Below are 27487 nucleotides of genomic sequence, written 5' to 3' on the forward strand. Positions count from 1 at the left end.
TGTCCTGGTTTCTGGAAATACCCATATGTGGGCAGTGGCTCAGGGCTGATACAGGGGATGGATAGATGGGAGCCGCTGGGCAGCCCCAGGCCTCCAATGCAAAGACACCAAAATCCAGGAGTGTGGTCCACGGCTGTCTCCTTCTGAGGAAGGGAGGGAAGGAAGTTTATTGAGCAGTGGGGGAGGGGTAGGACTTCAGAGGGCATGGACGCAGGCCATCTCGTCTCCTAGGTCCTCCTCATCAAAACGGGAGAGGATGGACTCTTCGTCACTATACAGTGAGCTGGTCCCCTGTGCCAGCAGGTCACTGGCAGCACTGTCCATCTCGTCCAGGGTCAGGCGACATGCATCTGCAATCTCCTGCTTGGCCAGGGCCACGAAGCGTGGGTCTCGAGCAAAGAGGCCCAGGCCCTCAGAGATGAGCACCTGGGGGGCACAGATGGGATATGTGTTGACAGTGGGTGCAGCATGGAAGCAAGGCAGTATGCACAGAAAGGCTGCTGTGAATTAGTGATGAACCCATGAAGGCACACAGGGATGTCTGTGGGGGACAGTGGGGCACACATCTTGCTGAGCAGAAGTTGCAGAGCAAAGAGAGAGCTACGTGCACAACACAGAGACTGGGGACCCCTTTCCCCTCCTTCCCAAGCTCCCACCTCCTCCCCTTCTCTCCCGTCCCTCCTGCCCCCTCCCCTTCTGGACTCACAGCCTCCACCAGGCTGTCAGCACTGCCCCTTTTGCCATGGCTGGGGTCCGAGTGGGTTCCAGGCACATGCAGACAGGTGAAGGTGTGCAGCGGACTGCTGGATTTGCCGATGTATCCCTCCCCTGCTGCACCCTCCTCCACCAATAGCAGTGGGGCATATAGGAGTCGGCCCCGCTGAGGAGGGGTTGCCCAGGAACCCTGGACCAGAATAAACATCAGGGGCATAGTGATGGATGGATGGGGTATGAGGATCTAGGAATCACTCCCATGCCTACCTCTTACCCCAAACCACAACTGGAGTCAAACTTAAAGGGTATAAATCAGACTTGAGTTTATTTAAGAGCACAGAAGGCCTGGGTTTGCCACCTACTAGCTGTGTGATCTTGGGTAAGCCTCTCTGGGCCTCAGTCTCTTCATCTGTAAACTGGGGCTAATAGTACCCACCTTACAGGCACAGTGAGGATTGTGTGAATTCACATGTGCCCCCTTCTTCAGAAGGAACTAATATATAGTGTATTTGATAAATTCAGCCTCGGCTGCCCCCACCCCTCCAGACCTCAGCCTCCCTCCCCCACCTCACCTGTGCCCTACTGGGCCCTGAGTTTCGTCCACGATGATAGGTGCCTGGGATGGGTAAATCTTCACAGCTGCCCTGGCGCCGCAGACACTGGATGGTGAAGGATGGCTTCCGACCTGGGGGTGTGGGGGGCACCATGGGCAAAGAGGAATGTCAGTGCCTCCCGAGCCCTCTGCCCTGATGGCCCAGGGAGGGGGGCCCGGGCCCACGTCCACTCTCACCTGCAGGTGTTGGGGGCAGCAGACGGCGGCGTGGTGCTTGGTGGCCATCCACGTATCTCTGGGGTCTGTGAGATGGCAAAAGGATGGGGTGTGGGGGAGCCCCTGCCTGTTCATCTAGGTAGGAGAGCCTGTTCATGAGGAATGGCTGGGGTGAGCTCAGGCCTGGGCATGTGCAGTGGGTTACCATTCCACCCACACATGGGCTCATGGGCTCATCCTACGTGTCGTGGCCAGAGTGCTGGCTCAGGACTTCCTCTTGCTCATCCTGCCTCTCTTGCCCTTTGGTTGCCTTGGACTGAGAACTTCCTTCTTCTGGAATGGTGAAAATGAGAACCCCAGAGCTTCTCCTGGGGAAAGTGAGGCAAGTTAGGCAGACCAGATCCTCTCAATGTGGTCCTGAGCCCCTGATTCCCTCTCATTCCATGCCCTACCTTCTACAGAAACACCAGACTTTTAATTTTTTCCTAATTGAGAAAATTCACAAAACATAAAGTTAACATGTCATAATTTTAAGGCAAACATAAGCTTTCTTTTAACAGTTGTCCGTCTCATTGGAAGCACCCAAAGTTTCCAAAAAATCAAAGCAGGCTCTCTCTTTGGCCTATTGAAGAGAGAGCTTCAACACAAGAACTGGACGTGTGTTGAGGAGGTGGTGAGGGGGAGGCTGTAAAAGCTAGGTGTGACCTCATTTCATCCATCATTCCCATGAGGTAAGTGCTACCATCACTCCCCATTCACAGGTGAGGAAATTGAGGACCACAGAAACTAAGTGACTAGCTCAAGGTCACTTAGCAAATGGCAGAGCCAGGATTTGAACTTAAACCCATTTTGCTTCACATCATATGTTTTTGTATATTAAACCTCTTTATTGCCTCTCTCATATGAATCTCTTATTACCCTTTGTTCCCACCAGAGCCATTGAATCCCCTCCATTTCTCCCCACATTTCCATTTGAAGGCCCTCTTATGCTAACCACCTCTGCGCCCTGAAGTCCCCATATAGTGGCTAGTCCCTGTCTTCCCTCACAAGCCTCCTGTAGAGCTTTGGTCATACCTGTGGGCATGGGACCCAGATTGGGGAACATTGGACTGTCTGGAGTTGGGAGCCCCCCCATCGTCATCACTGGGTCCAGGGGAAAGTGAATCTGGAGGTCTGTCTCCAGCAGGCAGAGACACAGAAATCACGGAGCTCCGGCGAGATGGGGGCTGGGAGCCCATCAGGGCCTATGGAAATCACAGGATTGAGGATTGCATCCAGGTTATAACTAAGTCACTTGGTCACATAGTATGTATCCAGCAAGTGCCCCGGGGGCTGAATCTGGGTCTTGCCCCCAGCCCAACAGTGGGCTCAGTTCAGTTCAGTTCAGTCACTCAGTCGTGTCTGACTCTTTGCGACCCCATGAATCGCAGCACGCCAGGCCTCCCTGTCTATCACTAACTCCCAGAGTTCACTCAGACTCATGTCCATCATACCAAATAAACGTTTGTCTACTGTAGGGTGTCTTCTCTGGGGGGCTTCCTCCCAGAGGCAGTATGGAAGTCACTCAAAGGGTTGAGGGAGTATTCAGTTCAGTTCAGTCACTCAGTCTTGTCCGACTCTTTGAGACCCCATGGATTGCAGCACGCCAGGCCTCCCTGTCCATCACCAGCTCCCAGAGTTTACTCAAACTCATGTCCATTGAGTCGATGATACAGTTGGCCAAAAAGTTCATTCAGGTTTTTCCATAACAGGGTACTGAAAAACCCAAACAAACTTTTTGGCCAACCCAATATTTTACGATCAAGAGTGTCTGGGGGAATGAAAGCTTATTGTCCTTACTGTGTATGTTTCCAGGTCCTCATGTTCCTCCTCTCCCTCCTGCCCCTCTTCCCCTTCCTCTTCCTCTGTGTCACAAGTGAGGGCCTGCCGCATCTCCGGACCCAAGTCTTGCAGGCTCCTCAGGCCAGCCTGTGAGGGTAGAAAAATAGGGAAGCAGGCAGCTCAGGGTCTAAACTTCCCTGCCCTTGGGTAGGAGTGTGGGGTGGGAAAGGAGCCCCACAGCCACCCCTGACCCTCTATGGGTCCTGGGGCCTCAGTTTCTTCATCTGTGACATGGCTTCCATGAGATCAAGAAGGCAGTCAACCTCAGCTACAATGCTCCCACATATCCCCACCCAGCTCAGCCCCTGCTCCCAAGACCTGAAGGGCAGAGGAGGTGCTTGGGGGGGCCTCGGTGCCTAGTAGCCCCTTTTCTTTCCTCCGCCGGAATTTGCGGAAGTAGTCCTGGATCAGAAATGTGGCGTAGAATTTGCCCACAGTAACTTCTTCCTCTGGGAGCAAGGGAGAAGAAGCAAGGTCACACAGAAGTCCTCTGTTCTCCCTGCTTCTCCCACCAGGGCTTGGACTCTCTCCCTGCACCCCTCCGTCTGTAGCCAGGGATGGTTTGGTGGTGGTGAGCAAATCCTCGACATTCAGAGGCAGGTTTAAGAAATTGGGGTGGAGCCAGCTCACCATCAGCTGGTGGGATGACCTCATCTAGCAGCTTCTGCTTCATCCGTTTCCAGATCTTTTTGATGACAATCCGCAGCTCCTGATTGGCTTGCTCCAGGTTTCCTGCATCGGGAGAGGATATGGGCATAAGCCAATGGGAAGAACACTTCACAGCTACTCCCTCACTGTTGGAGGGGGCGTCACAAAGCTTCTACTGCAGCCATACACTGCTCCGGTTGGACAGGTGGGAAAACAGACCTGGAGAAGACAAACTCACCTATTTTGAGGTTCAGAGCTAGGAGTGGGGCCCGTTCTCCAATTAGTTTGCTCCTGGCACCTTACCCAGGCACCCTCTCCCTCCTGCCCCTCCCCCTCTTCCCCACACACCTTCCGTCTTGATCTTCAGTGATGTCCGGACCAGGGCAAATAGTGTGGCGTTGAATGTCACTGTCCCATCTGAGTTGAGGGGCATGTTCATCGCCACAAGTCTCTGTGCACAGCAGGGATATGGAAGCCACTTTGGGCAAATGCCAGGGATGCAGGCATGTGATGCCCAAGGGCAGAAGCCTTTGAGGATGCCACCAAACACCCCTTCCCCACCCAAGGCAGGGTCCCTGCCCACCCCAGTCATATGGTGGACAGTCCTCTCCAAGGCAGTGGTGGGCAGGTGCACAGACCTTGCAGGCCACTCGGTGTGGGCACAGCTTCCCAAATCCCAGTGGGGGCTGGATGCGTCTCAGCAGGGCAACCACATCCAGGTGCTTGATGCGGCCTCTGGGGAAGGTAGGGGTGGATAGGAGGCACTACTGGGTTGGAGATAACCCCTCTAGTCCTTACTCAAGATCCCACCAGCTCATCACTCCCTCCCCGCACCAACACCCTATAGCCTGCCAGGGGAGAGTTGGGAGGGGAAAAGGCCGAGGACAGCAGCAGTGGGAACCTTGGAGCATCTACTGCCTGGGTAATGGGAAGCACAGGTGAGTGGTTCTGGGGTTGGAGGACTGTGTGGGGCAGTACACTGTCCTCTGGGATCCCAGGTATGGGGTTAGAGGGCATACTTGGCCCCAGGGTCATATTCAGACCAAATCCTCTTGAATTCATCGAGGTGATGGGGGCCCAGGATGGACCAATCTCTGGTTAGATAATCAAAGTTGTCCATGATCACAGCCACAAAGAGATTTATGATCTGTGGGCCAGTGAGTAGGAGAGGTTAGGTGAAGGGCAGAGCAGGGTATGTGGGTTTGGTGGGAGGCTGAGGTAAGCTTATATGGTCACTGACTCAGGAGTCCTTGGTTTGATCTTGTCAGGCCAGCCCTTTTATCTGCTCTGAAGATCTGGGCTCCCCACCTCATCCCCGGACTTCCTCAGAGCCAGCCCCTGGGACAGTGGTAATAGTGGTGGGGAAATGGTCCTTACCAGGAATGCACAGAGCATGAAGAAGCTGATAAAATAGGCGATGGCAAAATTGCTACCACAGCTAAACTCCTCACCAGGGCCGAAGTCAGACTCAGGGTCACACCGGCTTCCAGGAAGGCTGGCAAGCATTATCTCCTGCCATGCCTCACCAGTAGCACACCTGGGGGGTCACACAGGGATGCCATCTTGGAGGGGAGGCTGTGACATCATGACAAGGGGCTGTAGGGGCCAGAGGGGTGAGGAGATGACCTACTTCTTGCCAGGCGCAACATCTGGTAAAGATAGCATTTCAATATTTTAAAAGCTGGTGTGGCCATGTTGATGACTATCATGTTTTCATTTTATAGATGCAAGGTCTATGAAAGGTATACATCTTGCAGCCAGAAAAAGGATGGCTGAGGCTAGACTATTCTAAAAGATTCTTTAGAACACAACCAGAAAAGGTCTTTGGGAATATGGAGTCTCACAGCACCAGCACTAGTGTTAGTTGCTCAGTCGTGTCTGACTCTTTGCAACCCCATGGACTATAGCCTGCCAGGCTCCTCTGTCCATGGGATTCCCCAGGCAAGAATACTGGAGCGGGTAGCCATTTCCTTCTGCAGGAGATCTTCCCAACCCAGGGATCAAACCTGGGTCTTCTGCATTGCAGGCAGATTCTTTACCATCTGAGCCACCAGGGACACTCCATGGAGTCCCATGCTGCCCTGTTATTTCCATAACTCAGGCAGTCTGGGGCCCATAGAGGCTATGTGCCCCCCCCCAAAAGCATGCTGGAGATCAAAGCAGCAGGGAAGGGGTTTTTGTGTCACCTGAACAAAAGCAGTACAGCCTGTGGAAAGGTCTGGAAGTTGTTGTTTCGGTTGATCTGTGTGCCATCCTGAAGAGCCACCTTGCCAAACATCTGTGGGCACACAAGAGCTGTGTCAGAGGGGTGACTCTGTGCCCTTTACAGGATCCCACCCATTTCACAACACCTAATACCTGAAGGATCCTCACCACGCTGACAAGCAGGCACTGCTGACCCCATTACACAGATGTGTGGACTGACTCAGGGTTATGCGGCTTGTCTTTATACCCCCACTTTGGGCTCATTCCTGTCTAACCCCTTTCAACAGAAGAGTGCCTGAGGGATTCCCCCTAGTGTTTCCACGTACCTGCATCCCAATGACTGCGTAAATGAAGAATATCATTGCGATGAGAAGAGCCACATAGGGTAAGGCCTAGGGGGGTAGAGAGGACGATAGGTACTCAGGTCCAGGCAGAGAACTGTAAGCCCCAGAATGCACTGCTCCCTCAAGCCTGGGCCATATGAGAGATGTGGTCCATCCCCAAGGTGCCTACAACACAGTATTAAGTACAATAGAGGCCAAGACACGTTGGGAATTGAAAGCCCACAGAAGACAGAAAACTGGAAATAGTAAGCTGCTGATGGGTATGACATGCTGGAAGGGGTAGTTCTGAGAGTGGTAAAAGGACAAGCTGAGAGGTGTGAGGTAGGGATGAGGAGTGGACAAAGGAGTGAGGGAGTTACCTGAAAAGACTTGATGAATGTCCAAAGTAATGTGCGAATCCCTTCACCCTTACTAAGAAGCTTGACCAACCGCATGACTCGGAAGAGGCGAAAGAAGGTGATCGAAATGCGGGAACTGTCCTCAGAGCTCTGGGATTGAGTGTGTGGTGAGTATGCTCAGTTCACATTTGCTTCAGCCACCTCCCGGTCTCATACTTTGACCTCCCGAAGCCATCAAATCCCTCAGAACCCAGGCCCCAGAGTGGTTAGGGAACATTTCTAAGGACTTTCAGGCAGAAAGGAAAGGATGGTAGGTGAAGAGAAAGGCATACAGTCCCTGCTGTGAGGTGGGGGGGTTACCTCGCCCAGGTGGCCACCATTCTGGATGGAGATATTACCAAAACAGAGGTGATGAGATCACAGGGTCAGTGAACAAGAGGAGAAATGATGGAGCAGATACGAGGGATAGTGGATGGCAGAGTTATTATCCAGGGATGATGAGGAAGGTTATGTAGTGATGGATCAGGATGGTTGAAGGAAAAGTTGGTAATAAGGGTGAAAGGGAAAGAAGGTGCAGAAGATGATGGAGGAGAGATATTGCAGCCAGTGGAGGAAATGGTGGAGCCAGTGGTTTCATGGACATGAGAGAACCGATGAAAGATCCAATGGAGAAGCCAGTGATGGAGATATGGACCCAGCAGCATTGTCAACGGAGGACCACGTAGTACCCAATGAAGAAGATGATGGAGCCAATGGTGCAATCAGTGGTGATGACAGAGCCGTGAAAGACCCAGTGTCAGAGACGATGGTGTTGGTGGAGGAAATGGAGCCAATAAAGGAATCAGAAGAGATGATGGAGTCAAAGCAGGAGTTGGTGGAGATGATGGGGCCAATGGAGGGGGATGTAGAGGCAATGAAGAAAATAATGGTAAAAACAAGAGAGTCATTTTAGGAGCTGCTGGAGGCAGGGCATAACTTGCAAATAAATGGGAGGGGGAGGGCTGGGAGAAGAGGGCTTTGGCTGAACCCAACAGAGACTCAGAGAGAGAGAGCTAGAGGAAGGAGTTCTGAGTCTCTGGGAGTGAGTAGGATGTGAGTGGGAACCACCTCCCCATGAGAGAAAGCCCTGGGGTTGAGGTGAGAGAAGGTTGGTAGGAGTAGAGTGGGTTAGTAGAGAGGCCAGTCCTCACGTTGACTTCAGTGACGGCAATGTCCACTACGCTGCCCACCACAATAAGAGCATCAAATGTGTTCCAGGCATCAGTAAAGTAATGCTGTAGACAAGAGGAAAGCAGTGTCCTGTCTTCTCAGAGCTAGCAAGCTAGGGTATGGGGCTAGTAGCAGTTGGGGACATTGGGGAGGCAGGGTCTAGGTTGGACCATGATAGGGCTGCATCTAGATCCCTCTTCCTCCTTAGTCTCCTGACTCACTGGTTGCTGCCCCCCTGGTGGTGGTGGTTTAGTTGCTAAGTTGTGTCCAACTCTTTCGACCCCAGGGACTGTAGCCCACCAGGCTCCTCTGTCCGTGGGATTTTCCAGGTAAGAATACTGGAGTGGATTGCCATTTCCTTCTCCAGGGGATCTTCCCAACTCAGGAATCAAACCCAGGTCTCCTGCATTGCAGGCAGATTCTTTACCGACTGAGCTATGAGGGAAGTCCCCCCTGAGAGGTACGCAATGAGCTCCACCTTAAGGAATGGATTAGGTCTGGGAGGAAGGTACCTTGGGTTTGAAGGCAATGATTTTGAGCACCATCTCGACAGTGAAGAGGCCAGTGAAGACCATGTTGAGGATGTCCATGGCATAGTTGAAGGGAGCAGTCTGCTCATAGTGCTGCAGGAGAAAATCAGATGTGGGGATACAGCATGAGGCAGAAAACCACCATAACAATCAAATATTCTCTGGCTTGGACGGAGGTGAGTCTGGGGATGTGGAAGCACAATGAGTTGGCCAAAACTCTCACACTGTCTGCTTCCCATTTTGGATATTGGAAAGCCCAGCTCTTGATTTCTTAGCTTTCCTTGCAGCTAGTTCTGACTAATGAGACTGAAACATAAGCTTGCTGCTGCTTGGACAGCTTCTGTGAAAAATATTTTTGATTTCCAATAAAAGGATCAAAGAAGGAAATGGCAACCCACTCCAGTATTCTTGCCTGGAAAAATCCCATGGACAGAGGAGCCTGGCATGCTACAGTCCATGGGGTCACAAAGAATTGGACACGACTCAGAGACTAAACAACAAAAGGGTCAAATGAGGAAAGTCCCTTACTGCAACCTTCCTTCCTTTTTCCTGCTTTGAATGTGGTTTTGATGCCTGGAGCTATGGCAGCCATTTTGTGACCATGAAGCAACAATCATGAGAATGAAAACCAGCTTGCTAAGAATAGTGGAACAGAAAGAGCCTGGGTCCCTGGTGGGCAATAAGCAAATAGCCTACCTCTGCTTGCTATGTGAGATAACTCACATTTATTGATTCCAGGATATACATCTTTTCACATTTTAGAATCTCTGAAATTTGGGTGCATTTCACAGTCAATGGCAACTTATATTTGCCATCTGCCATATTTTTTCACATTCTGACATCCCTGAAATTAGGGTGAATAGGTCTGTAATTTGAAAAAATGTGACACATATCTTCAAAGCTAAAGTTTCTCTCAGTTGGGGGTTTTGTTACTTGCAGCCTAAAGCATTTCTGATGGTTCTCAAGGATTTGTGTGGACAGAATAGGGTCAGGTGTCTGGTGGGGGTCAAGGTGGGGAGTTCAGACCTGCATGGCTAGAGCAACCGTGTTGAGCAGGATGAGCAGGAACATGAGATACTCGAAGGCAGCAGAGTTCACAGTGGCCCACACACGATACTGATGTGGGTTCTTGGGGATATAGCGACGGAGTGGTTGGGCCTTGAGGGCGTATTCTACACACTGGCGCTGCATATGGGTGCAAGGCATGAGTGAGCGGTGGTGTCCCAAGGCAAGGAGTTGGGGAGGGGAGTTGGTGAATCAGGGGTCAGAGGTCACCTGGTTCTTATCCAGCTCACAGTCTTGGTACTCCTGCTCGCCCTGGGCTCGGAAGGTGATGATGACAAAGCCCACAAAGATGTTCATCATGAAGAATGCAATGATGATGATATAGACAATGAAGAACACTGAGATCTCCACGTGGTAATTGTAGATGGGGCCCTTGTCCTCTGCGTTTGCATCAATGGCCTTGTATAGCAGCCTGGGGAGCCAGTGCGGGGAAGAGGGGGGATATCCCAGACTCCTACAACCTACCCATAGACACCTTAGATACCCCAGAATATCCTTCTCAAATATCCCCCACCCCCCCGACCTAATCACCTGAGACCTCCACATCAGGTCATCAAAGACTCCCAAAGCCCAGCCCTCCAGAGACCCAGAGATCCCCATCCAACCCTCCAGAGAATTCCCCAATCAGGCTCTCTGGGACCCTCAAATCCCTTAAGTTCCCACAGATGCCCAATTCTCCTCCAGTCATCTTGGGGTCCCTATGCAGCTCCCCAGAACTCCCCCACAAGCCCCCAAAGATCTCTAAGTCCTCTGTCCCATCAGCTTGAATTCCTTGTTCCATCTCCCCCCAAACATCTTTGACTAATACCATGAAGACTTGTGCAGGTATCTGGAAACCACTGAATCTCCAGCTCCATCTCCTCCAAGACCTCCACCCAGCCCCCCAGACCCCTACCCGGGTACCCTCTAAATCGTATCCAGTCCTCTCTAGACTTCCACCTAGTGCCTCAGAGATCTCTACTCAATTCCTGGAAGCCCCCTCACCCAGGTCCCCAAAGCACCCTCAACCAACTTCTAGGAGATCCCCACTTAGTCATCTGATACACCCACCAGTCTCCAGAAAACTCTATCCATTCTCCAGAGACCTTCATCACATTTCAAGTTACCCTTCCACCCATCCCCAGGATATCCCACTAGAGACTCTCGCCCAGTCCCCTGCCCATCCCTAGGGCCCTGTCCCTCACGCAGGCCAGCCTTCGAAGGTGGAGACAGTGAACAGGGCCATCATGGCTGAAAGGACATTGTCAAAGTTGAAATCGCTGTTGACCCAGAGCCGCTCCCGGACCAGAGGCCTTGACACATCTCCATCGGGGTAGACCAGGAAGGAGCCCCTGTGGATGTTGCAGACATGCTGGATGGATGAGGAGGGGTGGGGAGCTATGGAAAGGTGACTGGTGTCTCCAGCATGGAGGCAGCAGGGCATAGTGGTGGAGGTGAATAGCCTGGGTTCAAATCCTGGACTTCCATTTACTGACTGGGTGACCTTGGGCAGTTAGCCTCTCTGTGCTTCAGTTTTCCCCATTTATGAAATAAGGATAATGACAGAACATATTTCTTGGCTTGTCACAAGGATTAATTTTGTCAATCAATGAGAACAGTGTCTGGTGCATTGTTGGGACCATATACATTAGCTATCGTCACCATTATTATCATCATCATTGTCATCCAGGAAAAAGCAATACTAATAATACCCAACATTTATCAGCACTAAGTATATGCCAGGCTCTGTGCTAGGCTTTACATGTACTACTCTTACATTGTAGTACACTCTCCATGTAGTAACTCATTTACTCTTCACAACAACCTTGTGAAATCCATACTCTTTTGATCCTCATTTTTCAGTTAAGGAAAATGGGACTCATTGAAGTTAAGAAACATACTCAAGTCTCATGAGATGAAATTGAACCAGGAATGTCTAATTTCAGTTAACTACTACCCTCTACAGGCTTCCCAGGTGCCCTAGTGGTGAAGAATTTGCCTGCAATGCAGGAGATGTAGGAGATGCAGATTTGATCCCTGGATTGGGAAGATCCCCTGAAGTAGGGGGACCCACTCCAGTATTCTTGCCTGGGAAACCCCATGGACAGAGGAGCCTGACAGGCTACACTGTCATGGTGCTGCAAAAGAGTCAGACACAGCTTAGTGGCTAAATATCAACTACCCTCCATAGGAGTCTCAAGGTGGAAGCTGGGGACTTGGTGGTGGTGGTGGTGGTAGGTGTTTTGGAATTGCCAGGGGGAGTGGAGGTAACTCTGGGGAATGTGAAGAGGGGTTTGGGGCAGTTACTGGGGGTATCTTAAGGATTAGTGAGTTCTGAGAGCCTTTGCAATTCTTAGAATTCTCAGGGTGTATCTTAGGGCCTTGAGGAATTCTGGGGTCTTGGGGGCCTTGATAAAATCTGGGGGTGGCACTTACCTTGTGGTCCAATGGTTAAGAATCTGCTTTGCAATGCAGGGGATGTGGGTTTGATTTCTGGTTGGGGAACTAAGATCCCACATGCCACAGAGCAACTAAGACCACGTGCTCTGGAGCCAACGGGCTGCAACTACTGAGCCTATGTGCCATAACAAGAGAGTTCCGTGCACTGCAGCTGCAGCAGAAGATCCTGTGTGATGCAACATAGATCTGTGTGCTGCAACTAGGACCCGACTTAGCCAAATAAATATGTGTGTGTGTGTATGTGCGTAGTCGCTCAGTCACGTCCAACTCTTGTGACCCTTTGGGCTGTAGCCAGCCAGGCTTCTCTGTCCATGGGATTCTCCAGACAAGAATACTGGAGTGGGTTTCCATGCCCTCCTCCAGGGGATCTTCCCAACCCAGGAAACGAACCAGCATCTCCTGTGTCTCCTGCATTGGCAGGTGCATTCTTTATCCACTGAGCTATTGGGAAGCCCAGCCAAATAAATATTTTTAAAACTCTGGGGGTCTCTTAAGTTCTTTGGAGGAAGGTCTAGGGGTTTCAGAGGCCTGGGTGAGATCCAGGGACCTCTTTGGACTCTGGGAGGGGTCCTGGGCTGCATGGAGGGCAGGATTTGGGCACTCACTTGCATTCTTGGGGTGTGTGTTTGGCCTCATCAGTGCAACTGTAGAATTTCCCCTGCAGGGATGATATTTGTCAAACAGATTCATCCTTCATCCCCACCTCCCCACCTTGACTCACATCTGAGCCTTTCCAGTGTTTCCTCTCACCTTGAAGAGCTGCACACCAATGCAGGCGAACATGAACTGCAGGAGCGTGGTCACGATCATGATATTTCCGATGGTCCGGATGGCCACGAACACACATTGCACCACATGCTGCAGACACCCACAAATATGGCTCATGGACACCGCAGGCCATAACAGCCAGGGGGCACAAACTCTTGGCATGTGTGGGGCTCAGGGACTTGGGTTGAGAACATGCGGTCTTGGGTGAAGGACATGTGGGTACCAACTGGAAATAAGTGTTTGCCAGATGGGTATGAGTCCACACATCAGAAACCTGGGTCATAGAAATGTGGCCTTTGGTAAGAAATGGACAGTAACTGTGCCCACTGTTCAGGGCTGGGTGGTTACAACATCAGGTCCAGGCTATGTGGTCAGGTTGTGGTTTTAGTCGCTAAGTCGTGTCTGACTCTTTGCGACCCCATGGACTGTAGCCTGCCAAGCCCCTCTGTCCATGGGATTCTCCAGGCAAGAACTGGAATGGGTTGCCATTTCCTTCTCGAGGGTATCTTTCCCACCCAGGAATTGAACCTGGGTCTCCTGAATTGAAGGCAGATTCTTTACCGACTGAACTACGAGGGTCAGGCATCACTGCAAATGGCCACTCTGACCATGATCTTTGGCCCCAGGGGTGGGGCAGAGTCTGGGTCCCATGAATTTGGGTGGGATGTGGATACCTTGAGTCCTTTGGCCCTGTTGATAGCTCGAAGGGGCCGCAGTACTCGGAGCACACGCAGAATCTTCACCACTGAGATGGCGCTGGAACTGAGGAGAGGGCAGTCCTCAGACCATGGCCAGGGCCTGGCCTTGGCTCTTGGAAGGATGGAGTGGGCAAGGTATCACTCACTGGATACCAAAGGAGATGAGGGACACGCTGACCACCAGCAGATCCAGCAGATTGAACCAGCTACGGCAGAAGGAACCACGGTGCAGGAAAGCCCCGAACACTGTCATCTTGAGAGTAGGGGGATATAAGGCTAGTTAGACCACAGATCTGGAGATAGGGAGGGCAGTTGGGGATGGAAACAGGAGTGGTGGGCTACAAGGGTTGGTGGGGAGTAGGTTGGGGCAACTGGGGGTATGGTGGGGGCATATCAACTGTTGTTCAGTTGCTAAGTCGTGTCCGCCAACTCTTTGTGACCCCATGAACTTCAGGGGCCCATTCATACCTTTAGTAGAATCTCCACAGTGAAAATGGAGGTGAAGGCATAATCAAAGTACCCCAGAATCTGGGGGGTGAGAAAGACGGGGGCACCAAGTCATGGATGAGGGGGATCCTAGCTGTGTGTCCCTCTCTGTAGGTTTTGCTGTTCCTCCTCCTTCCTTCCCTCTCTTCCTCACTCTCTCCTTCCTTCCTTCCCTCCCTCTCCTTCCCCTCTCTCATCACCATCAAGGACTTCTCTACAAGGCAAAATCCTTGGCCATCAGAAAGACAAGGCTTCGGATCTGGCCTCCTTTCCTTCTACCCAGCTCCATGGGCACCCTTGGTCTGCTCAGCCTCTGAGTACAGCTTCCTCCTCTTCCAAATACTGGTCACCTCCCCGGTGCTTCCCCAAGGGTGTTGCGCACGTAATAAAGGCTAGTACTGCTGCACCTACCATTATTTCTTGTCTCTCTCTGCCTAACTAGGGGGTCTTGTCCCTGTCTGCACCCTGGCCATAGCTTGTATCCAGTAGGACAGCCCTGGGAGTGTCCCCTTGAGCCCCCAGCCCAAGGCTCACGTGGTTGCGGAAGGAGTGGGCTCGGATGGGATCCTCAGCGGCCAGGGACACACTGCTGAGGATGATAAACACCAGGATGAGATTGGTGAAGATGTGATGGTGGATGAGGGTGTGGCAGGCCTTCCTCAGCCTGGGGAGTGGAGAAATGGCCGTGGTCAGAACCCAGGACCACAGAAGTGACTGAGGGAGCCCAAGGGAGACAGCCTGGGCCCTGTTGCATCAGGCTGTGCACCCCACCTGAGCCTTGGCTGCTCCCTGGTCCTCCCCATCTCCCTACCCAAGGCCCTCCTGTTTCCCTCCCCTCCTTTGCCCCCCTCCAGCCCCCACCCCCCCACACATTTGCAGCACTCACGGGTTGGTTTGGCTGAGGCAGAAGAAAGCACTGCCCTCAGGGATGGGTACCACCTTCTCCTTGGGTACAACTTCCTGCAGGAGTTCCACATGCCCGGCCCCCACTTCCTCTTCCTCCTCCTCCTCCTCCTCCTCCTCCTCTTCCTCCATGCCTGGCACCAGAAGATCAAAAGAGAGAGAATGAATTGAGAAGATGTATGTAGAGCACCTAGAACAGTGCTTTCCCATGGTAAAATTCTCATCTCCCTGCTAGAATGGCAGCGCCTCAGAGAAGGGATTTCAGTTCGTTTTGTTTACTTCTGTGTCCTCAGCACTTAGAACACAGGATCGAACCCAGGTCTCCCACATTGCAGGCAGAGTCTTTACCAGCTGAGCCACAAGGGAAGCTCTGGGACACAGTAGGGGCTCAGTAAATGTGTACTGAGTGAACATCGCCACCTTCAGGACTGTAGCCCACCAGGCTCTTCTGCCCACGGGATTTCCTAGGCAAGAATACTGGTGCAGGTTGCCATTCCCTTCTTCAGGAGATCTTCTGTATCCAGGGATTGAACCTAGGTCTCCCACACTGCAGTTAGATTCTCTACCATCTGAACCACTGGGGAAGCCCCTCTTCAGGCATTTACACACTATTTTATAACAAAGGCTCTGAGAAGTTCTGCAATAAAACAAAATATTGGTTTCTCTTTTGGGGCTTCCCTGATGGTTCAGTCAGTAAAGAATCCATCTGCAATGTGGGAGACCTGGGTTTGATCCCTGGGTTGGGAAGATCCCCTGGAGGAGGGCATGGCAACCCCCTCCAGTATTCTTGCCTGGAGAATCTTCATGGAAAGAGGAGCTTGGCGGGCTGCAGTCCATGGGGTCGCAAAGAGTTGGACACGACTGAGCGACTAAGCACATCTTTAATCTCAGTGTCTTGAAACTTCCTGACCACACACCAAGTCCATTATTTTCAAGACCATCTCATAGAAGGCTTCTCCCCAGAGAAGAGGGTCTCAGGGGTCACAAGGTCTGCCTGGGTGGTTTCCCCAAGGTCCCACGCCTCTTCCACCTGACCTGCCCACTTGCCTGCTCCTTCATTTTTTGCAGATTCCTCTTCCTCATTCTCCCCACCAGGCACCTGGGGACAGGAAGATGGAGGTCATCGATGATGGGGGGTTTACCAGGGGATGGACACAGGGGAGGCACAGAAGGGATGCAATAAAGAAGGAATGAATAGGCAGAGGATGGGGGTTAAAGACACGCACACAGATACTGGTGGTAGTGGGAGGTGTAGACAGTGCCCAGGCTTTTAACTCACCAGTGCTCCATTCTCCTGTGGAGTTTCCTCAGTGATCTTCTCCCTGGGCAAAGAAATATAGGGGGTGGTGTGGGCGGTGACTGTTAAAGATTGAATCAGATAGGCAAGGCTGGTGGAGGAGGGGGTCACTGTAGTCAGAACAGACCTTTCTTAGGTCCCATAGAACCTCCCTGCTTCCTCCCTCATCTCCTTGGTCTATTCTCATAGCAGCAGAAGAGATCCTATTAAGTTCTAAGTCTGGGACATTCCTCCTCTGCTCACACCCCTTCCATGGCTCCTCCCTTACTCAGAGCAAAACCGAAAGTCCTCACCATGGCCCAGGATACCCTTGATCTGGCTTCTCTATTTCCCCCTATTTGAGCTCATGCCCTATCACTCTCCTCCTTGTTCATGCCACTCCATGGCATCCATGGTGTCTCCATGGTGTTGTTTTTTTTGCCACTCCCAGCAGCATGTGGCATCTTAGTTCTCTGACTAAGGACTAAACCCGTGCCCCCTGCCCCTCTGCAGTGGAAGCATGGGGTCCTAATCCCTGGATCACCAGGAAAACCCCTCCATGGTGTTTTTAAAATGTCCTAAGAATATTATCACCTCAAGACCTCTGCACTTGCTGTCCCCTTGCCTTGAACTCTTACTCCAGATATTGGCATGGCTCACTCCCCTACTTCTTTCAGGCCTCTGTTCAGTAGTCACCTTCCTTGATTACTCTAACCAAAACAGCAAGCATAGTATCTCTCTATTCTCTTATTCTGCTTTCTTTTCCTTCATTACATATTGTAAACATATATTTAATTAAATTATATTGTTATATATTCATTTGTTTGTGTTTTGCTTGCCTTTCCCAGCTAGAATGTCAGCTCCATGAAAGCAAGAACTCTGTTTACTTTGACCACTGCTGTCTCCTTAGCATTTAGAACAGGGCCTGGCAAAAAGTGTGCATGTATGTATTAGTCGCTCAGTTGTGTTTGACTCTTTGGGACCCCATAGACTATAGCCCGCCAGGCTCCTCTATCCATGGGATTTCCCAGGCAAGAATACTGGAGTGGGTATTCCTCCCCATTCCCTTCTCCAGGGGACCTTCCTTACCCAGGGATTGAACTGGGTAACAATGAGTCTCCTGCATTGCAGGAAGATTCTTTACCATCTGAGCCACCAGGGAAGCCCTGAGCCACCAGGTAAAAAGTAGGTGCTCAGTAAATGCATGTCCAATGAATGAGGACTGGCAGGTTGGATCTGCAGATAGAGATTTCCAGGGAGACTAAGGCATCTTTGGTGGTGTGGGATGTGTGTGTGAGGGTCCCAGTCAGGGATTCCAGGGCGAAAGTGTCTTGGAGGCAGAGTCAGACCTCACCTGCCCTTATCTTTGTCAGTGCCTGCATCTCCACTGGCCAGGTTGTCCACAGCGATGGCAAGAAACACATTCAATAGGATGTCTGGGGTGAGCTCAGGCTAGAGAGGATGGAGAAGCAGACTGCCTACAGAGTGCCCAGGTCCTCATTATCCTCCCCCAACCCTGCCATGATCCAGCCTCCCAAGGCTCTGAGGATACAATTGCCGCAGATGAAGAGGATGATGAAATACACGCACACGAGCATCCCTGGGAAGAAGGGGCCGCCATAGGCCATGATACCATCATACATGACCACATTCCAGTCCTCACCCGTCAGTATCTAGGGGTGGGAAGTCACCATGAAGTCCTTAGGACCCTCTCCCCAACCTTGGGTCCCTCCCCACTTGCCCACCCATCCCATGATCTCCAGGTCCCACCTGAAAGACAGTGAGGAGGGCCTGGGGAAAGGTGTCAAAGGTGCTTCGCTTGGTGTGGGTCTGGTCAAAGTTGAACTTGCCCCCAAACAGCTGCATGCCAAGCAGGGAGAAGATGATGATAAAGAGGAAGAGGAGAAGCAGCAAGGATGCAATGGATTTCATTGAATTGAGTAGAGACGCCACTAAATTGCTCAGAGATGCCCAGTGCCTGCAGCAGAGATGGAGGGGGAAAGGTTGACATGTCCAGTGGTGAGTCAGGAGCTAGGGCAGGGCTTCAGCTTGGGGTGTACTGGGGCGGGTTAAGGTGAACTTTGATGTCACTGTTGGATGTGATTTTGGAGTTAGAGTGAGGTGAGAATAAGAAGGAAGGGGAAGGGGTTATTTGAGGTTAGGGTGGCGTTAGGGAAGATGAGATTAGTATGGTAGGTATATGGAAGTTAGTGAAGCTAGAATTGGGTTTCAGCCTGGGTTGGGCCTGGGACTGGGTTTGGGGTAAGGGATGGTAGCTGGCGATGGGCTTAGGGAATATTTGGAGTTGTAGATGACCAAGTTGGGGATAAGGTTGTGGTTGAGGGTTGGGATAGAGGAGAGGATGGATGGGGATGAGATTAGGGCTGGGAATGGGGACGAGTTTGCAGTTGGAGATAGGCTAATGGTTATGAATTTGGGATGTGGGGGTTGTGGTTAGTGATGGGGATGTATCTGGGAGTTAGAAATGAGGTTGGAGGTGGGGCTGGGCTTGGGCTTGGATATTGGGGCTGTAAATGACCTTGTGGATGATGAGTGGCTGGTGGTTGGAGTTAGAGATAGTGTTATGGTTGAGGGTGAGGGATGGGGTTTGGGTTGGTGATGAGTATGGGGTTGAATTTGGAGATGGGGTTGGGAATCATATTCTAGCTGAAGTTGAGGCTGAGGAAGGGGAAGGAAGTGGAGTAGACACCCTCCCCAACTGACTTCAGTCTCTAGGAAGGCAGGAGCTATTGTCTGCTTTGATTCCTGGTGTTTCCCTAGGGCCTGGAAGGACACCTTGTATGCAGTAGGCACTCAATGGATATTTGACAAATGAATGATGATGCAAATATAGTCATCATTGGAGCTGGGGTGGTGGCTGTTGCAGCTGTGTTTGGGGTCTCAGTCTTCATCCTTCGCCACATACAAACACACCCCCCACCCCACCCCCCACATACCTGGTGACCTTAAAGATCCTGAGGAGGCGCACACAGCGGAGTACCGAGATGCCCAGGGGCTGCATGGCACCCACCTCCACCAGGGTAGTCTCCAGGATGCCCCCACAGACCACGAAGCAGTCAAAGCGGTTGAAGAAGGAGGACACGTAGACAGAGGGCCCCAGACCATACAACTTGAGAAGCATCTCCACCGTGAATAGACAGAGTAGCACTTTGTTGGCATACTCTGTGGAGAGAGGGGCAGGGGTGAGTGGGCTAGCCAGGTTTATGGTGACATGTAGGGAGGGAGGGGCCATGGAGCGATCTGGGGCAGCTGGTGTCAGACCAGGCACAAGCTGGTGATGTGGTTAGGATTGAGGATAGGGTGAGTTTGTAGGTCAGGGTGCATGAGGTTTTGAGAGTTTTGGAGCTGGGGCGAGGGCAGAGCTGGGGTGTGGGCCTCAGTTAGCCTCTGTGAATACAGAAAAACTCTGATTCACGGGTAGACTTAGAGCCTAGCTTTTAGCTGGGACTGGGGCTGGTTTGAGGGTTGGGGTTAGAAGTTTGCTCAGTATTCAGGTTGGGGCTGAGATTAAAATGAATAATAGTAAGGGCTATTAATAACACTTATACAGTATTAACTCCATGTGGGTCAGGCAACATTCTAAGCATTTTTCACTTTAACTCATTTAATCCTCCCCACCATCCCTGGCGGCTCAGATGGTAAAGAATCTGTCTGCAATGCGCAAGACCTGGGCTCGATCCTTGGGTCAGGAAGATTCCCTGGAGAAGGGAACGGCTACCCACTCCAGTATTCTTGTCTGGAGAATTCCATGGACAGAGGAGCCTGGCAAGCTACAGTTCATGGGGTCTCAAAGAATCAGACAGAACTGAGCAACTAACACTTTCACTTTTGCTTTTAGCATCCCATGAAGTGGATACTATCACTATCCCCATTTTGTAGATGGGGAAATTGAGGCACAAAGGGTTTAACTTGTCCAGACAGTGTGGTGTTAAGAGCCTGAACTCTAGAGCCAGGCTGCCTGGGTTTGCCACTCAGTAGCTGAGTCCTGGGGTTAGTCATTTAACTCTTCAGGACCTTGGTGCTAGGCCTCTGTGCCTTAGTACTTAATTCACATAAAGTTGCAGTGAAGAGAAATTGAGTGAGTACATGTAAACCGCTGAGAACAGAGACTGACACACACAGCAAGCGCTACATAAGTGTAAGCTGCAAGGTAGGATGGGACAGGTTTTCTGCATTTACTTGGGTGGGAGGGCCGTATCTGGGGATCTAGGGCACCCAAGAGATCCTGCATCTGAGCTTCTGGGGTGGAAGGAATTGGGGGCTGGGGAGAGGGCTGGCAGGCTGGGGGGTGCACCCTGGATCTGGGTGAGCCAGAAGGGCTGCCCGTGGTGCTCCGAGGCGATTGTCAGAGTGTTGAGGAAGACGAGCAGCAACACGGCCCAGTAGCAGGCATTGGACTTCACAGCCCTCCGGCAGCTCGCCCGAAGGCCCCGGTTGGCTCGGCGGAGACGGCGGCTGTGGGGACAGGGAGCCCACTGACAGAGATCACTTACCTGAACCTGTCCTGAGGGCTCAGGTTGGGGAGCCTGTTGGTCATGGGGGGCTTGGAGGTGGGGTTCACAAAGTCATAGGGTCTGGGAGTCACATAGCTTTCCCAACTCACCAAACGCTGGTTTTCACGATCTTATTTCTGGAAAAGGGGAAGATGGGAGGTGGGCATCACTGGGGGCTGAGGGGCACTCAGCAGCAGGGGTTGGAGGTCAGGGCTAGGAAGTTGGAGGCTGAAGTCAGGACTGGGGCCAGGATCTGTTCCGGGTTCTGGGCTGGGTCAGGGGTCAAGGGCCGGAGCCTCACAGGCAGCGTGTACAGCTGGCTAGAGTGCCCTCTTCCTCTTCCTCGTCTCCTTGGGTCTCTGCCATTGAACCGGTGTCACTGGCTGGGAGGCTGGCTATGGGCAGGGTGGGAGAAGAGGTCAGCACATGAAGATGCCAGGGTTCTGCTCTTGGCCTTCCCCTCTGCCTACTCTTCCCACCCCCTCCTCAGTCTGGTTGGATCCTCACTATGGCTGCTGGTGGAGTGGGTGGAGTGACTGAACCAGCGCAGACGTCCTCGTCTCCTATTGGTCAGCTCTTCCAGTTGTGGCCCTGTAAGCACAGGGAGGACATTTGAGGAACAGGGTCTGGGGTGAGGTTAGGGCTCTGGGGTGAGGGGTGTTATTTGGAGTCTTTGTTCTGGGTACAGTCTGGGAAGGGTATCTGAGTCTGGGTTCTGTGTCATAGACCATAACCAGAGGCTGGGCCTAGAGTTGCTGAGGGCTGGGGCTAGATCTCAGGAGAGCAGCCCACATCTGAGGGACGCGTGAGGCAGGGAGTGGGCTGGGTTGAGATTGCCTACGGTGGCCGGCCAGGCCCTCTTCAGCCACGGAACCAAAGTTGCCAGCAGCTGAGGGGTCCTCCATGTCCAGCTCCTCCGCCTGTGTGATCCAGTCCAGGTAGCCCCGGAGGTCCTCCTCCAGCTGCTGCTTCTCCCGAAGCTTCTGGAAATCCCCTCGTGCTTTTGCCTTCTCCCTCTCTTTGGAGAACTCCCTGAGGAAGGAGAATAGAGGGCTACACAGAGGAATCACCCTGGCCCCCTTGCCATCACCATCCCAGCCACACTGACCTCCTTGCTGTTCTTTGAATATGCTAGGAACGTTTTAGTTTTGGAGACTTTGCACTGGTTCTTCCTTTTGCTTGGAACACTCTTTCCTCAGATATTCAGTATCTTTCCCATTTTTACTCAGATAACACCTTCTCAAGGAGGCCCGTCCCTGCTTGTCCTTATTTGTAATTACAATATCTCCCCATTCCTTTCTTTCCATAGTATATATTTCATATGAGACAAAACACATATGTGTGTATGTATGTATGTAATATCCAATAAAGCAGAGACTTCTGTCTTTTGTTGCATTCCTAAAACAGTGCCTCACACACAGTAGATGCTCAGTGTTGACTGAATGAATGAAGGGGTATTTTAGATGGGTTTTGAAGGATGCCTAGAAGTTTGCAAGGAACAAAGTAAAGGGACAGGGGCTGAGGGGTTGGGTAAGTGTCTAGGCTCCTCACCCACTCAGGACACCAAGCACAAGGTTGAGGACGAAGAAGGATCCAAAGATGACGAGACTCACAAAATACACCCAGGGCAGCTCATACCCCATGGCATCCTGCATCTAGGGAGGGGGGAGGACATGCATCTCTCAGTGTATGCAGACCCTCCTGCCTGAGATCAGGGAAGAAAGGCAGGTTCAGCTTCTGCACTGGGTGTCTGTCATTTCACCTCACCCAGTAGAGCACGTCGGTCCAGCCTTCCATGGTGATGCACTGGAAGACTGTCAGCATGGCGAAGAAAAAGTTGTCAAAGTTGGTGATGCCTCCGTTGGGCCCTGCCCAGCGCCCGCGGCACTCCGTCTGGTTCAGTGTGCAAGCACGCCCTGATCCTGAGGACGCACAGGGTGACGGGTCCTCCTCCGCCTCTACGTCTGTGGGAACACTGGAGCTCTGGAATCCGAAGTGCACCCACCCACAGTCATGGGCACCTTGGAAGCCCGCCTACCTGGGAAGTTTGCCTCAGGGTTCTAGATTTTTCTAAATCAGACAACCCTTAGGGCTTCTCTGGTGGCTCAGTGATAAAGAATCTGCTTGCCAATGCAGGAGACCAGGGTTTGATCCCTGGTCCCAAAAGATCCCACATACTTCAGAGCAACTAAGCCTGAGTAGTGCAACTATTGAGCCTGTGCTCTAGAGCCTGAGAACCGCAACTACTGAGCCCGTGAACTACAACTACTGAAGTCCACACTCTACAGCCTTTGAGCCACAACAAGAGAAGCCTGCACACTGCAATAAAGACCCAGCACAGCCATAAATAAATATATGAAATTAAAAAAATAGACAACCCTTAGCCTCTGATTGCTGGGTCAAGACTCTGAACCGCTGGGAAGCTGTGAAGCCTAACCACAGAGATCTGGGGACTAGGACTGTAAATTTTGAGGCAGAATCTTGTGAATAACAGTGAGCCATGAGCCTAGGAGCAGAGTCTTGTGAATTTCAGAGGGTCATTTGAAAGGATGGGGGCAAGCCTTCGGTTTGGGTCTGGATAAAAAAGGCCTGCCTAGGAGTCTTTACTTCCCTGGTGGCTCAGTGGTAAAGAATGTTAATGCAGGAGATGCGGTAGACACCGGTTGGATCCCTGGTTTGGAAGATCCACTGGAGAAGAAAATGGAAACCCACTCCAGTATTCTTGCCTGGGAAATCCCAAGGACAGAGGAGCCTGGTGGGCTACAGTCCATGGGGTCACAGAAAGGTCTGCGATTAAGGGTAGAGTCTTGAATACATGGGGTGTGCTGTGTGTGTGTGCTAAGTGGCTTCAGTCATGTCCGAGTCTTTGAGACCCCATGGACTGTAGCCCGCCAGGCCCCTCTGTCCATGGGGTTCTCCAGGCAAAAATACTGGAGTGCATTGCCATTTCCTCCTCCAGGGGATCTTCCCAACCCAGGGACTGAACCCGTCTCTTATGTGTCCTGCATTGGCAGGTGGGTTCTTTACCACTAGCACCACTGGGAAGCCCAAATATATGGGGTAGGGCTTGTTGATCTGGTGGCAGAGCCTGAACCGGGGAGAAGAATCTCGTGTATTTGAGTACGTCTCCTTGAGAACAGGGTGGGGCTTAGGAGCCAATGGAGGAGGCATGCCCTGTCTCGGGATGGGTGGGCTTGCTGACCAGATCCCAGGAAGTAGCACGTTTTATGCATGCGTCCGAGGAACAGCTCCAGTCCAATGATGGCGTAAATGATGATGACAAAGAGCACAAGAAGTGCAATATGCAACAGCGGCACCAGAGCCTTCATGATGGAATTGAGCACTATGTGCAGGCCTGTAGGGAGCCATGGGTGGGCAAAGTAGGGGCAGGGTCAGCTCAGCCCCCCACTCCTCCCACTCCCGTCCATCACCTCCAAGCCCGGGGATGTGCCACTCACTTGGGACCCCAGACACCAGCCTCAGTGGCCGCAGCACCCGAAATGCCCGCAATGCCTTCACATCGAAGCCCCCTGGCTTCCCTCCCATATGCGGGGTGTCCCCTGGGCGTCCGGGACCCTGCTCCAGCAGCACGCTGAACAGCCTGATGGGAGAGCATGAGAAAAGGAAGTAGGGGGTCAGGCCTTGGGATCCCCCCTTCCCTTCCTTTCCTTCTCCTCTGAGAAGTACAAATCCCTGTAACTGGAAATGCAAATAGGTTTAAAATATGTTAATATTCCTGATTCTGGCTGCCAAATGGGGGCAGTCTGAAGCAGTCACTTCCCCGAGCCCCGAATTTAGCAGGTCTGTGGTGGGAAGTTGAACTAGGGTAGGGTGTGTCCCCTGCAGATGCGCACCCGACCACGACAATGATGAAGTCGAGCAGGTTCCAGCCGTTGCGGATGTAGGCGCTGGGGTGGAGCACCAGTCCATAGGCCACAATCTTGAGCACTGTCTCCACAGTGAAAATCACCAAAAATACGTATTCCACTTGCTCCTGGGGGCAGAGCCGGGGGCGAGGTGGGAGATTGGGAAGTTATTTGGGAGTGGGGTTTGTTTGATAGGGGGTAGGGGGAGGCGGGTCTTCCCTGGTGGCTCAGAGGATAAAGAATCCGCCTGCAATGTGGGAGACCTGAGTTCGATCCCTGGGTTGGGAAGAACCCCTGGAGAAGGGAACAGTTACCCACTCCAGTATTCTGGCCTGGAGAATTCCATGGACAGAGGAGCCTGGCGGGCTACAGTCCGTGGGATTGCCAAGCATCCAACACAACTGAGCAACTTTCTCTTCAGGGGGAGGCCAGCAAAGCAGGACGGAGGGTGGGGCTGGGCAGGAGAGGGTCATCTGTGTCAGCAGGGGTGGGGCCTGGCTGGAAGGCTTGAGGTGTGGCTCTACTGGAGCTATATCTAGCTGGAGGCAGGGAGGGCAAACCTCACCAGGTTGTGGTTGGCAGTGTTGGAGTCGTCCTCCGGGAAGGGGATGTAGACTCCCAGGGCCACGCAATTGGCAAAGATGGTCAGCAAGATGAGGATGTCGAAGGGCCTCAGGTGGACACAGTTAAGGACCCAGGCAGAGTGGCCTCAGAATATGACATTTCCTTGGGGCCCTCCCCACCCAGTGCTGACTCGACTCTAAGATGACCAACCTTGACATTCCTGGCCCCTGCTCTGACCAAGGCCTTGACTCTGACCCCCTGGGAAACTTTTAGCATCCTCAAGTCTGGCTGAGATTTAGTCTTTGACTCTTGACAACACCCCCTCCTCCAGACCCTCACCTTTCTCAACTCTCCCTTGAATCCAGTTCTTAACCCTTGATCCCTGGTGATCTCAGCCCTCTTTCATTCCAGCTCTGGCTTGATCCTTGACTCTTGGTACCCTGATGACCTTCACCCCTGAGCCCTGTCCCTGGCCTTCAAGGATGCTTCCATTCCACAATGCTGATGCAGGACCGCCGCAGGGGGTTTGCCAGGGTGAGGCAGAAGAGTGCCCGGGGTGACCGCTGGGCACTGGCTACTGCCACTGTCTTGTGCTTACTGTGCTGAGTCTTTCGCTTAGGGGTCCCTAGGCCCGATGCCCCGCTGATTTCACCATCTGATGCTGGGGGCCCAGGGCACAGCCCCCATTCGGGCCCAGGGCCTGTCCCATTGGCTGGACTGGGCTCTGGGGTGGTGTCTGTGTGAAGAAACCAAGTCAGGGTGAGGACAAGGTATTGGTTGCCTCCTACCTGATCCTACTCTTCTATCTGAGGGAAGGAGAGAAGAGCATGTAAAATTAGGGAGAGTTGAGGGTACTTGGGAGTTGGTGGTGGACAGGGAGGCCTGGCGTGCTGCATTTCATGGGGTTGCAAAGAGTTGGACGTGACTGAGTGACTGAACTGAACTGAACTGAACTGAGGGTACCTGAGTTAAGGATTGGGGGATGAGTTGGTATTAGAATTGACTGAGGGTAAAGTGCAAGTTCATAGGTGAGAGAGGGTGAGATTATATTTCTAACTGAAGTAGAGTTTGTGTTAGATTTGTGGGGGGGGACAGCTTAAATTTGCATGGGGTAGGACTAAGTTTATAGCTAGAAGCAAATGTAGGGTTAAACTTAAGTGGTAGATTTTGGGTTGGGTTTAAATTCAGGTGGGAGTAAAGTGTGCTTAAAATATGATTTAGGGTTAGGCCTAGATAGTTGAATGAGTTGGGATTTGAATCAGGATCAAGGTTAGCGTTAAAGTTGAGTTTGAGTTCAGGTGGGATCTGAGTTTTACATTGGGGTTTTCAGCTAAATCCATTCCCAGTTCCCACGGCCTTATTTCAGCCTCCAAGGGGTAGCGGGTTGGTCTGGTTAAGATACCATCAGCTTTAGAGGGAAAAAAACTATTTGAGTTTAAATCCTGATTCTACCACTTTGGTAGCTTTCTGTGGCCTTGAGCAAATTATGTAATCTCTCTGAGCCTTAATTTCCTTATTTGTATAATGAGATGACAATAAGAGTACCTACAACATAGGGTTGTTGTTAGGATTAAATGAGTTCAGCATTCAGAAGAATGTCTGACACACAGTATTATTCCCATTTTTCAGGTGGAGAAATTGATGCAAAAAGAGAGGTTAAGTTATTTGAAGAAGCGACTGAATTGGGAGTTAAACCCAGGGAGTCTCTGACTCTAAACCTTCACGATTTATTACCACCATCAAGTATGCATTCTGTCTTTCTCTCTGATCCTTAAAAATGGGTCTGTGCTCTTTCTGGAAAATCAGAGACCCATTCGCCAACAGTGCTGATATCCAGGGGTTGGGGTTGAGTTTAGGTGACTTTAGAGCTCATGGTAAGGTCTGTATCCATGTTGGGATTTGGACTCTAACAGGGGTTTGCCCTCTGGTTGGTAAAGTTTGTGTTAGGATTAAGCTTGGGGCTAACATTGGAGTTGAAGTTGGGGTGGGTGCTAGGATAGAGATCAGGGCCAGGATTGGGGTTGGGTTTCAAATTGGGATCTAAGGCTGTGGGCTGTGTTGGGGCTGTCTGGGATGGGAACAGGGTAATATGATTCCAGTCCCCAAAAGGCTCTCCAGGGGTAGGATCCTGGTGGGCAGTGGGTGGGTCAGAGGGGCAGAGGATAGAGCAGAGCCCAGGCTTGCTCCAAGGGTCTGTAGGAGTGGAAGGTTGCTCTCACCTTTCCCGCCTTCAGATGCCGACATCCTCCTTTCGAGATTGAAGAGCCATC

At 51.8% G+C, this 27487-nt stretch overlaps 1 protein-coding gene across 1 annotated transcript; it reads right to left on the reverse strand.

Annotated features, from left to right (window-relative positions):
* CACNA1F (calcium voltage-gated channel subunit alpha1 F) lies at positions 1 to 27461 on the reverse strand. Its single transcript, XM_061410094.1, has 48 exons — positions 27387 to 27461; positions 25796 to 25800; positions 25219 to 25324; positions 24642 to 24781; positions 24246 to 24388; positions 23990 to 24142; positions 22555 to 22751; positions 22339 to 22442; positions 21629 to 21819; positions 21295 to 21378; positions 21089 to 21182; positions 20898 to 20924; positions 20589 to 20749; positions 19231 to 19456; positions 18044 to 18251; positions 17826 to 17946; positions 17628 to 17709; positions 16277 to 16319; positions 16045 to 16096; positions 14981 to 15131; positions 14629 to 14758; positions 14077 to 14136; positions 13755 to 13861; positions 13585 to 13672; positions 12893 to 13000; positions 12748 to 12800; positions 10888 to 11034; positions 9914 to 10115; positions 9665 to 9823; positions 8621 to 8731; positions 8090 to 8173; positions 7260 to 7280; positions 6921 to 7049; positions 6544 to 6609; positions 6199 to 6290; positions 5390 to 5549; positions 5032 to 5159; positions 4651 to 4747; positions 4361 to 4463; positions 3995 to 4096; positions 3683 to 3813; positions 3323 to 3451; positions 2558 to 2727; positions 1726 to 1851; positions 1505 to 1632; positions 1287 to 1399; positions 707 to 904; positions 1 to 426 (listed from the first exon to the last, which is right to left on the reverse strand). The coding sequence occupies exons 1-48, from the start codon at positions 27459 to 27461 to the stop codon at positions 196 to 198; spliced, it is 5736 nt and encodes a 1911-aa protein (XP_061266078.1). The 3' UTR covers positions 1 to 195.
* Between the last annotated feature and the right edge of the window lie 26 nt (positions 27462 to 27487).

The sequence above is a fragment of the Bos javanicus genome, chromosome X (assembly GCF_032452875.1).
Source record: "Bos javanicus breed banteng chromosome X, ARS-OSU_banteng_1.0, whole genome shotgun sequence".
In the NCBI taxonomy this organism is placed as follows: Eukaryota; Metazoa; Chordata; class Mammalia; order Artiodactyla; family Bovidae; genus Bos; species Bos javanicus.

What these genes read in the sequence shown, in the direction of transcription:
- CACNA1F (XM_061410094.1), bottom strand. Translation starts at nt 27,461, where the DNA reads ATGTCGGCATCTGAAGGCGGGAAAGGTGAGAGCAACCTTCCACTCCTA. An exon ending in CACAGGAGAATGGAGCACTG is followed by an intron (nt 16,097 to 16,276) that starts GTGAGTTAAAAG and finishes TCCTGTCCCCAG; the next exon opens with GTGCCTGGTGGGGAGAATGA. An exon ending in CAGCACTCTGGCCACGACAC is followed by an intron (nt 1,633 to 1,725) that starts GTAGGATGAGCC and finishes CCTCATGAACAG; the next exon opens with GCTCTCCTACCTAGATGAAC.